Source organism: Aethina tumida, chromosome 2, assembly GCF_024364675.1.
Source record: "Aethina tumida isolate Nest 87 chromosome 2, icAetTumi1.1, whole genome shotgun sequence".
Classification (NCBI taxonomy): Eukaryota; Metazoa; Arthropoda; class Insecta; order Coleoptera; family Nitidulidae; genus Aethina; species Aethina tumida.
The window spans coordinates 38,368,731-38,381,084 of NC_065436.1; the positions used below are offsets into that span (position 1 = coordinate 38,368,731).

Below are 12,354 nucleotides of genomic sequence, written 5' to 3' on the forward strand. Positions count from 1 at the left end.
CGCGTCTGATCGGAATATCAAATTAACTAAGACATGTCAATTTCAATTCACAATATTTCTTCCTTTAACTTACAAATAATCTTTTTATTGAAGTTACTTTGCATCCAGATCTAGTCTAGTTTTGAGTCTTAATTTTACATAATATATATATAAAGATAAAATCAACGATGTTAAAAATAAAAACGGTCTTGTGACACAGTGCATAAATATAGAACATGTTAATTGTGCTTATCTTTAACCGTAATGTTAGCCAAGAATGCATTAATATATTAGTCTCTTGATCTGTCCAGTTTACGCTTTTACTCAGATAGTATCAGTTGCGTACGCTACGTTTAATCCGTTATCTAACTGCATTGGAAAAATTACGAAACCATGCATAATTTATTATTTTCGACGATTTAATTTATACCACCATTAGGTCCAACAAAAGTTGGCATTAAACGGTGTTCAGATTTATATCTGTCGACATCAAGCATGTTAAACCTAATGATAAACGACCACTGTTATTAACATCTAAATCCGATTGTTCCAGTACCAGAAGAGAAGGAGAACTTGCTTACGCAGCAACTGTGCCGTCCAGCTGGTCTCTCGGCGGGAACCACCCCGGTAACATCCCCACGCATCACCCCAAATCGCAGCGTCTCACCTCGAGTGCGACCGCTGGAAGTCACCGAAAGACTGAGAAGAATCCGAGCTTCGGCCCCCAAATTTTACGCAGTGCCCCGCAATCGCGTGGCCCACGAAGGTGAAACTGTACGCTTCCAATGTTCTATCGCCGGCCACCCTGAACCATGGGCGACTTGGCATAAGGACGGTAAACCGGTCGTTCCCTCCGGAAGGGTGAGGATGACCGAACTGGAGGATTTGCGCATTTTGGAGATAAGGGAGGTGACGAATGGAGACTCGGGCTTGTACAAGGTGGCATTGGAGAACGACGTCGGAAGGATCGAGGCTTCCGCCCGATTGGATGTGGTAGCTCACAGAGTTGCGTCCAGTGATGGACTGAGGGCTCGCAGTTTGTCACCTAGAACTGCTCCAACTTACACGAAGAGCGTTCTTGGAGCTTCAGCGAAATTGGGGACCAGAACTAGGTTGTATTGTGACATCAAAGCGACACCTGCACCTTTTCTGAGATGGTACAAAGACGGAGTTCCATTGGAAGATTCGTTAAAGTACTCGACAGAATACGACGGAGAAATTGCATCCATAGAAATAGACGACGTACAACGAGAGGATGAAGGACTGTATACTTGTGTGGCAACCAACGTCAACGGATCGGCTGAAACTTCAGTGCATTTAGAAGTGATTAGTGATGAAAAGCAGGCTCCGGAAATCATCGAACCTTTGTCCAAAGATGTACAGTCGGTAGAAGGCAGTGCGGTCAAGTTAGAACTAAAAGTTCGCGGTAGTCAACCTTTGGACGTAATTTGGTTTAAGGATGGATGTGTGTTGCCAGACTGTAAGGATTTTGTTCAAAATTATTGTGATGGTTTGATCACTTTGTGGTTGCCTGAAGTTTATGGCAGGCATTCCGGGAATTACAGGTGTGAAGTTTATAATCTATATGGAGAAGCTTATTCCAAAACTACATTAGAAGTTTTAGGTGAGTTTTACTTTAAAAATTTAAAAAGTAACTAAATACTTTTGTTACTTTTTCAGAGGGTTTTTAAAATATGCTGGTCATAAAATTGCATTTAACTGTAATTAGTTATAATTTATACACATATTTATGTAGAAAATTGGTAATAAATGATTAAATAAAATTTCCCATTATTTTGCTCACACCATACATCGTAACCACTATTAATTACCGTGAAAGTAAAACCTAAAATTTACATTTTTACAACATTCTAATTCTGTTAAAGAAAGTCTACACGCAATAAAAAATAATCTAATACAAAATCTTTACGTCTAAATAATTTTTTAATCCGTGTTAAAAAGAATAGTTTGAAACTACTATCTTACAGAATTGAAAGCGTAACTGTTTAAATTGTAAAAAATTGTTTAAGAAGTGTCACCACTGCCTTAATTTTGTATTAAACTGCTTAAGAAATTTCACAATTTTAATTTAATTAATTTTATACAGAACTGGTTTTTAATTTAATAGTATAAATTGTTTTATAAATTTTATTTTATTGAACAATATTTCAATAGAGTCATGAGTTTATTGCAAAATTTGAGATATACATATAAAGTTGTTTATGTAATAAATACCATATACATCAACCCTGATAGTAAGTCACGATTTGCGGCACGAATAAATAAATTCAAGTACATTGAAATCGCTTTAACGAAGAAACTCGATGTTTTCATGCGATTTGATTGAAACGGTCGCACCCATTGAGACTACCTAAGGCGCCAGTCAATAATCGGTTTTATAGCATTGACAAATGGCTTTACCAGTCGGAGATTAGTGCTAAATAACGAGATAAACGTCTCCTTAGACAAACCGTTTCCTATTCCTGCATAGAACTAAGAATATTATTGTATAATGATTATTATTAGGTAAAATAGGATAGTAAGTATGTTGTTGTTGTTTGTTTCAGGTTGTCGTGAAGACTTTCATCAACTAAAATTCACAAAATATCCTTCTCCAGTTATAGCGAGAGAAGGTTCCAATGCTTCATTTTGTGTGCGAATTAACAACAAATCTAATTGCGATCACGTGATTGATTGGTTTGTGGCTGGACGCAAAGTCGAGCTTCCTTCTGAACGATTTGTGGTAAGTAATTCGAAGGCAATTAACTACGAAGTAAATGGAACAAGTTGAAAATAAGATGAGGCATAAACATTGCACAATTGATTTATGGTGCGGGTTACCGAAACGTTATCCGCCTCAACTAACCGTAAACATGTGTCGTGAGGTCTCCCATTCGCTAAAAGATTAACGCCAATATAATACGCAATAAATTTTCATATGCAACATGGAAGAGATAAAAGTGAAAATCTCGAAAAGAGCCATCGCAGCAAAGACGACGTGCATTCCACACAATGCAACACACAATTAAGATTAACGGCCCGACGATAAATCACCGGGGTTTCAACACGCGAAAACCCAAATTACACAATCATGTGCATTAACAAAAAAACACAATAGAACAAATAATCGATGTAAAAATTGACGACCCATATGGTTAGTGTGGCGTGCATCATTAACATCGCGGCATGATGTGACGTGAAAATAACGACTAAGCTAAAGGTTGCAACGATCAATCTTTTGGGAGATTTTTTTTCGGCGGCAGCAATTTATATGCCTTTAGGTGCGCGTGGAATAATTCACTTTTTCCATCGTTTCAAAAGTGTGAAGCTAAATCGGCCGGTAACGACTTTTTTCACAAATTGATACTCAGCTGGCCATATTGAGCCATATTGAATATTAAGAGCGCATTAGCGCTTCGGTAATGAAAATGAGTTTTTGCACGAAATTCATAAATTCTTGATTTAATGGTATTCCGCATCGGAACGACATGTCGTTTAACTTTTTCGTTATGAATAAAATATGTGGACGGGCAATTATGACTTTAAATTGGTGTTTTTGCGGGGAAAAAGGCCGGGGCCCGAAACTGGGGAAATTGATGATTTGTGGGGCCAACAATGTCCGGGCATTGATGAATGTATCTGTCAGCGGTTTGGAGTAATATAAATGTGATCGAACGAGACGTTTTTCACCCTTAGGCTACCATGTTGCTTTTGGTAACGGTATTACCACATGGGCTCTCCGGAATTACTGAAAAAATTGAGAAAACAACATCAAATCCTATAAAAATTACGAAAATCAATATCAATTGGTCTTCATTTGATGGGACAGAACCGACTCAGGCTTATTTATGTAATTTTCTTTCGATCTAAATATTTATACAAGGTTTCAAAAGAAAGATCCTAAACGTCTGAAACTTTAATATACAAGCTGCTAAAATTTATATTTTTTTTACGTACGTATACCAATGTTTACGTTTAAATATCCATAATATTGTCAGTTATGCAGTATGATTGATAATAATTGCGTGTGATTGAATATAATTGCGTAAATAAATTAAGGGTCAAAAGTAGAGCAATATTTTTAATATCTTCTAAACACCTTTTTTCATTGATTTCAGAAGTTTTTCGATATTTCTTTTAACTGATTTTGAACTTCTTCGTAGAGTTCATTCAAATTTCACAGTCTTTTTGTGTGGATTTTTTTATCAAATTCATATTAAAGGTTTTCAAATGGATTAGGATATGAGCTTTGTGCTGCCCAAGACATTACACGTAACTTCTTAAGAAGCGAACCATTCTTTAACTAGCTTAGACGTGTGTTTTGGATTGTTATCATCCTGGAAGGTCCATTTTATTTATTTTTTTTTTTTTTTTTGGACGAGAGAAAGCGATCATTTTTCTCGTCCATCTTAAACATCCCATGCCAAATTCAGAAAAACATCCCCAAACCATAACACTACCTCCACCATGCTCCACAGTAAGTCTAGTGAACTTGGGATTATGCCTTTCATTAATTAGTCTTCTCATGAAATGCTATCAGATTTTAATAACTGGAACCGACTTCATTGGTGTATTCCTTCTATTTAAATTTAAATCAACTACAATTTTACTTTGCTTTTCATCAATCCGGAACTTTTCTACAATTTGTTGTTTAATTCGTATCGATGAATGGACACTTTTAAGCTTTAAGGTACGATGTTAAACAGAAATAAATTATAAAATCAACTGCATTGAATATATAGTTTAGTTGCTTTACTTATGAACCCTACTCGAAATAAAAAGTTATATAAAAACTATATACTTACACCCTTAATAATTATAAAATTAATTTAAATTAAAAAGAATCGTTCTTTTAATTTATTACTCTTCAGATGAGCGATATTGAATGTTTTAAACGTCTTAAATTTTAAGATACAAGATACAAGATATTTTAATGAAATTCTGTACACAGCTACTAACGATCAAGATACATTTTTTGATTTGATATTTTACGAAAATATAAGGAACAAAGAGTACCAAACAAAATATTAATATTTTCTTTATATTATTTAATAAATATGTTTTTTAAACATGTGCTATTTCTGTGGTCAGTCACTATGGGCCTTTATTTTGTTTAAAATTTAATTTAAATATAAGTTTTTTGAATTAGGTACCTGAACAAAATGAATAATTGTAGGAAAAATGTAGTCTAATTATTTTAAATAAAAAATAATATATTCTGATTTAATTTACTAGAATAACTGTTTGATACAAACAAATTTTTCCCTCCTCCTGATTTTACGAATAATTTGTAATAAATTAGATATTTCTGAATTAAAATATAATATATAAAACTACAAACCACGTATAATTTTTTTAATGTAATTTTTGAATAAAACTAATATGATGTTAGATACATAAAATTTGTTATAAAACATCAAACAAATTATATAATTTATTTACTAGTTGTTAATAGTATTTCACTTTGTAGTTTTCTCCTTTTTCATATTTATTCTATTGGAGTTAAATCAACAAACATGTCTACTATATAATTTTTTACATAATTTTTCAAAAGACTAGTAGAACTTTTTTTCAATTTTGTGAACGTTCTTCATTTATATTCTTAACTCTTCAAATATGGTCTTCTTGACCATTTTTTTCCAACGTAGTACTTATCCCTTGTACGACTGTCCCATTCGCATAAAATACAACAAAATATACATATTTCTAATAACATCTTCATTCTTCCATAATTTTCATTGATTTATGTTTTCAAATACGATCGAACTAAATAGAGCATAATTAATTTAACCTCCGATAAAATACATAATTTGTGATTGCGAAAAATGAAAAGCAAATCTGGATTCAACATGTTTAAATCCTTATGTTTATCATACATATAGACCAGTGGGTCTAGTCTAAGGGTTAAAATTTAATTTCTTAGTGAATTATTATAAAAACGATCAACGTTTTGATTAATAATTCATACTACGCAAATAAAGCCAAACTGGGAGAAACGATTGTCTCCATCAAATCATGATTTGACGCCACAATTGCTAATCTGAAGTACCAAGTATTTTTATATGGAGTGCGAACGTAAACTCGCAAAATTTTTGACCGTAAACGCAGAGCAAGGCTGTGAAATACGCAGTGACACGTTGCCTTTGTTTAAATAATGAAAAAAACAATTCTGCGTACGTTTTCCGCCGCGTGTTAGTGCTAAATGGTAGTCATTTAAAACGATTTATCGCGTCGTAACGTTTATTGAAGGAAAATTATGTAAATCGAGGCCCGCTCCGAACAATACGGTCAGAAAAATTCAATGATGAGTCACGAAATTGCCTTGATTTCTTTTTATTGCGCACATACCCAAATGCATAAAATTTGTGCTGGCCCATAAAATAAACGGACCCGCAACAAATAGCAATGGAATATTAAAATCGCTTTGTTGAATTGTTTTACGAGCGAAATGTGTTAAAATTGTGGCGCCGCAATCAAATGGCGTAAACGGACGGCGTAATGTCACGTTGCCTTGAGTGTCACGGCCCCAAACTAATTGACAAACACAATTTTGATACACATAAATAAACTAAATAATAATAATACGCCGAGATAAATTCAATCAATTAATTAGCTTGTTTGCGCAAAGGATTTGAAAAATCCTTTCATTATCTTGTTTGTAAATAGAGTACGGTTTAGGAAAGTTGAATGATTGTTGAACTTTTACTGTGCGGCAGTAAAACAATAATGTTTATAATGATTTGGTTCGGTCAGCACAAATATCAAGTCGATCATTAAATCGTTCCAACTATTTAATTGCACCAAAGTTCATTTTAAATAACAGGAACATGTTTTAAAACAAATGAGTTATGAATAAATTATATCTATAAATAAAAAATAAGCTAATAAGATTTGTAATTTTTATAAGTTTGAGCTTTGATAATAAAAAGTTAACAGACATTTGATAAGTTTTTTGTAGGTTGGTTTTTATAAAAATATTATAGTTTCTAGTTACTTCTTTCTGTATACTTTAAAAGCTGCATTTTGAAGCTGCTTAAATTTATAAGTAAAATTTATCTTGTTTCTTATAGTTTCTTTTCACAAAAGATTTTTAAAAATCTTTACTGTGAGTAACTACACAATGTTTACAATGATTTGGTTCAGTCAATGCAAATATCAAATTTATCATTTTAAACAAATGAAGCAAGTTGAAAGTAGAAGAGTTCATACAATCTGTCTATAGATCTAAAATAACTAAAGAAGTTCTGCATTTTTATAAATTTGAGATTTAATAATAAAAATTTAGATATAGATACTGTTGGAAAGTAGTTTGAACCATATTTCAATATCTTATTTGTAAGTAGAGTGCAACCTAAAAAAATTAAATGATTAATACGGGGAAGTCAAGCAACAGTGTTTATAATAATTGTTACTGTTAGTATTTACTTACATCTAATTTGGAGGAAGTTTATGGTTTATAAACTTATCTTGGTGATAAATATTCAGGCTTCAGAATAACTATTTTTTCACTTAGAATATCATTATTAAATGATTTATTCATTCAGGTATATTTTTTCGTTTCCTTTATAAAGAAATATACTATTGTTATTTTATTAATTATTTATGAATTTAAGTATTAAAATACGTATTTAACAACCTTTGTAGCTCATTGATTGGGTTGATGTTTCCCACCCCACCTTCAATCGGCCCAAACATCACTAAATTTAGAAACCACCTATATTTAGACATAAAAAAAATCACAAACTTCCTCCGCAACCACCAGCAGGTTATTGTCAGTGCGAAACAATCGAAGTCGTTTGTTCCAGGTGGAAGAGGAGGGCGACGCGTGCATTCTGCACGTTATCGGCGCGACCCATCTGGACGGCGGACGAGTGTGGTGCACGGCATCGCCGGCAACGAGCGGCTGCTGCGAGCCGATGATCAGTTGCTCGACGGAGCTTTCGATCGTAGGTGCGTTGTTGGACGTGGACCGAGTGCAGGGTGACGGTGACGGTGACGGTGACGGTGACGCCTCCTCCATGGAGGTAATCAGTGAGGGTGGCGATGTGTACGTGGGACGGCGCGACGAGCCCGCACAGGTGATCAGGGGGCCGCAGGACACAACGGCGCTGGCCGGCGACCGGGTGCTGCTCAAGGCCACGTACACGGGCCGTCCGGAACCGGCGGTCCGCTGGACCAGGGCGGTGAGTATCAAACGCATTCCGTTTAACTGTTCTCTCGGCAGCGGCCCGGCGTCCGTTTCGAAAGGGGGGTCCCTCTAATCGACGCACGGTCGTTATTAATCAATCGGCTTGTCAAATTTTGCTTTGGTTATCGAGACAGAATCACGACTGATTACGAACGAACCCAATAATTTTCTCTTAACCTCTTAAATACCTGACAAATAAGTAAATAATGTAAATGTAAATATTTACATATATAAATGTAATGTAATATTAATCTTTTCGCACAGATAAATAAATTTAATGAATAATAATTCCACCAAACTCAATTCGGTTTATGTAAAATTATATCTAAACATTAAGAAAATTATCAAATCTGCTTACTGAAAATCAATTCGTTAAAGAACATTTGAAACTTAAAAATTAATTAAAATTAAAATTCATTGATTGTGACATATTATTATAGTTCTAGAGCGAAGAATAACAAATTAATGATTTATATGAAAAACCAACTGATCATTCCACTGAATATTCGACACTGGTCAATAAAACTAACGTTACCTTCTACTACTACTACTACTTCTTTCAATCATCAATCGAAGTCGGTAACTTACAAATTATTCTTCAGGTTATTTATTTAAAAACGAATGATTTCTATCAATTACATTGTTAATCGTTGACGTCAATAAGTTACAACGGCTTTTAAACCTACTGGTAGGTTGTTTGTTAGTCGACTAATTTGCTCCCTTTGCTCCCTACAATTAATAATATAATCAAGCACAGAATTGTTAGCAATTATCTAAAACATTCGATCGTCTCAATAATCTTTAGACACAGTGTTGTAACAGTGAAATAACGATTTGTCTTCGCATAGTGAATATGATTGCTGTGCCAGAAAATAAAATGCCTCTTATTGTCTTTTATATTAAGTATTTCTTTCAATCTTAAGAAATATTTATCTTTTTAACTAACTATAAGCTAATTAGTCGACATATAAGGAAACCGTATCCTTGAAAATTTTAACATAAATCAACGTATAATTCTCCAACGGTAATTAGTAATAACGTACTGTAATGTTTCAGTTAATAGTGATAATAAATGGGTCAGGCTGTACAAAAAGAAAGAAAAGAATTTTCGTGTATTGCAACTACTTAATGGTCAAAGTGATGCAAGAATTTATTTATTAATCACACTTTCATTACCAATTAGTCAACATCTGAAATACACAATTACCACTGTTGTACACATGTTCCTTGGTGGCACCGAAGAACAAAGCAAAACAAAACGTAAACGATTAATAATTATAAAATCAAACGCATTTGGTATTGTGAACAGGTGATTCAATTCCTATTTTAATTTCACCGTCGTATGTCTTGTCCAACTTGAATTAAATTAATGAGATATAATCTGATTACAATCAGCAATTACTATATATATATATATCACTTCTGCAATCATCAAATCAATTTAACTGATTTATTATCGTTCCATATTACAATTTAGAAACTACAGTTTCGGGTGAATCACCGAAAAATTCACCGCGTCAGCTATTAACGAATGTTAAATAAATTTACGTTAATGGTCTGTGAAAAAATCTATTCTAGTATGACTAAATAATATGCTTTCGTTTCGTATGATTCACTGGAAAAGTGTTGTCAAATTATGAAATCTGCGTTAAAAATGAAAATTATAGTTTATGATCATAAATCATTATGCGAAAGCAAACCTTCTTATCACAGTTATAAAACTTTATGGCTTTATTTGTTGTACATAATTTAATTACATTATTACATATGTTTTCAAGAGTCACAACATATTTAATTAAAGTGTTATTGTAGAATTTTTTGAAGAAGAAGAACACGTGTAAATATTCTTATCATCTAAACAGTTTCTTATACAATAACAAGCAAATGAAAGGCACAATTTTTGAGACACCAGTATTTTTAAATTAGGGCTAAAAACTTGATGCGTAAGAATATAAATAAAAATGTTAACGTTAACCATCTGTTACACAAAAGGATGCATTTCGTTAAGTATGGCAACCATATGTTTTGATGCACGAAACCATCAAATTGCAATTGTTAAATTAAACAAATTCTTTCGTCCAATTAGACAAGACAAATAAAATCCTGATTACAAACAACATAGCTTGAATAGCATTTGATTAACTGACAAGAACGAGAAAAATGGCATGTTTATGGACCTGTTGGACGTCCTTAACTGATCGAAACATGCAAGATGCAGATCGTTTCGTATTGTGCTCGTGTATTAGATTGATCTATTAAGAAATTAGTGACTAATAACAAGCAGGCCAAGGCAGCATGTTCAAGTTCAAGTACCGGCTTTATTACAGTTAATTCGTACAACGTAAATTTTAAACTTTTACTTTGTTAATGTCAATTTTTTCTTTCGCTTAAAAGTTGTACCTACTCGGGTCGTAGACGTTAACTAACTACTTCATTTATCTTGGAATTTCCAAGAATGTATTTGCTTTATCTAATTGTTCCATTACGAATATTTGATAATTTTACGGTTTTTAGCAGTCGCAGACAAAAAAAAACGTTAGTTTGTAAGAAACTGTGGTGTCGGTCACTGGCCACTTAAATTCCTGTGCGAATTTGTGCCAAACAAGATTGATTGTTAATTAAGGTAATGGAATTTTTATTATCATGGGAGATATTAAATCTTTATTGTTAAGTTTCCAATAGACTACAACATACATATGTCATTGAATGCAAATCACAATATACGTTCGAGAATGTCAGAGAGACGTTATGAGAGAAATTAAAAGTCAACAGGAAAACGTCGCACCTTTAAAAATATTCGTACGAGTATTTTAAAATATTTTTGTTTGAGGTACAATGAACCACACTAAATGGTAACCATTAACCCAATGATAAAAACTAATCACTTAAAACAACCGCTGTGCATTTATTAATAGTTATGTTTATGTTTTATTGTTCATAGGGCAAAGAACTGAGAAACGACGAGAGAACAAGCATTACCTCTGGAGATGGTGTCTCATGCCTCCTCCTCCAAAACATAACAACAGACGACAGTGGAAAGTACGACGTCAGTGTTGAAAACGAGTACGGGGCAGATTGCAGTTTTGCTTCAGTCTCAGTTGAGGGTGAGTGAATTTCACTCAGTTCACTAATTATCTCAATACAAATGTCAATCGTAGATACAAGTAGAAGGTTTTTTCTATTAGTATTAATAAATTCAGGTTTTAACAAGGTACTAAATATGTCCCAAGAATGTAAATGTGGATGTGACGAAATAGTCGAGGTAAATATACCGCAAATATTTAAATATGTTTATATCTAGTTAAATAAATACATACAAACTTGTCCAGTTTGAACAATGGCTCGTTTCCATTTTCGTTCTAATTGACGTGATCCCAGTATACATTAGAAAAAATAAATACTAATAGAAAACAACACATGTAAGTGTCCAATTAATTATTCATTTTGTTGTACACATTAAATCCATCTACGAATTTCCCATTGATGTATCAAATTTAATTAACTAAAACAATGCGCGTTGGCCTTGTGATAGAAAAGTGCGGAGCAATGTGAAGGTTGTCAGATGCATGACGAAAATCATACAGGTTGACGACGATCATAAATATGTAATATGTTATTTATTAATACCATAAAACAACAACAAGCATCACAAGACACATTCAATCAAAAAATGATTTTTTACTTTTTACTTTTTACTTTTAAAAATGTTGTATTTTGACGTGTTACTTTGTAAAGTATTACTTCCGACGTTATTAAACTTAATCCTGGAAAAAATCAACTCCAAACCAACCAGTGAGTAAAAAAACATCTAAAAATTCATCACTGATTAATTATCCAGGTCCTCCGGATCCTCCGAGTGGCAAACCGTGCATAACACCGAACGTGGACACGGTGAACGTGGCCTGGAGCAGTTCACCCTACGACGGTGGTAAAATAGTCACCGGTTACGCCGTCGAGTATTCACTCGTGGGCAGTGACATCTGGACAACGGCCATTGAGAATTGCCATTGTCTCAGCTACGTGGTCAAAGGACTACAACCCGGTGGACGCTACGTTTTCCGGGTGCGAGCCCTCAACGTTCACGGCTACAGCAAATACAGTCAAGAGTCGGACATTATACAGATGGAGGAGCAAAGTGAGTAATTTTTTTATTAAATGACTTTTTTATCAATATTACTTGTGTCAGT

The 12,354-nt window shown here is 33.6% G+C and overlaps 1 protein-coding gene across 5 annotated transcripts in view; it reads left to right on the forward strand.

Moving 5' to 3' along the window:
- Window positions 1–12,354, forward strand: part of LOC109596803 (uncharacterized) — a 70,216-nt gene that overhangs the window by 54,869 nt on the left and 2,993 nt on the right. For all 5 annotated transcript variants that reach the window (XM_049962652.1, XM_049962651.1, XM_049962648.1 and 2 more), the window contains 5 exons: window positions 533–1,603; window positions 2,547–2,722; window positions 7,785–8,162; window positions 11,109–11,271; window positions 12,006–12,302. In XM_049962652.1, coding sequence (XP_049818609.1) covers window positions 533–1,603; window positions 2,547–2,722; window positions 7,785–8,162; window positions 11,109–11,271; window positions 12,006–12,302 — 2,085 coding nt within the window. The remainder of the gene's footprint in view (window positions 1–532; window positions 1,604–2,546; window positions 2,723–7,784; window positions 8,163–11,108; window positions 11,272–12,005; window positions 12,303–12,354) is intronic.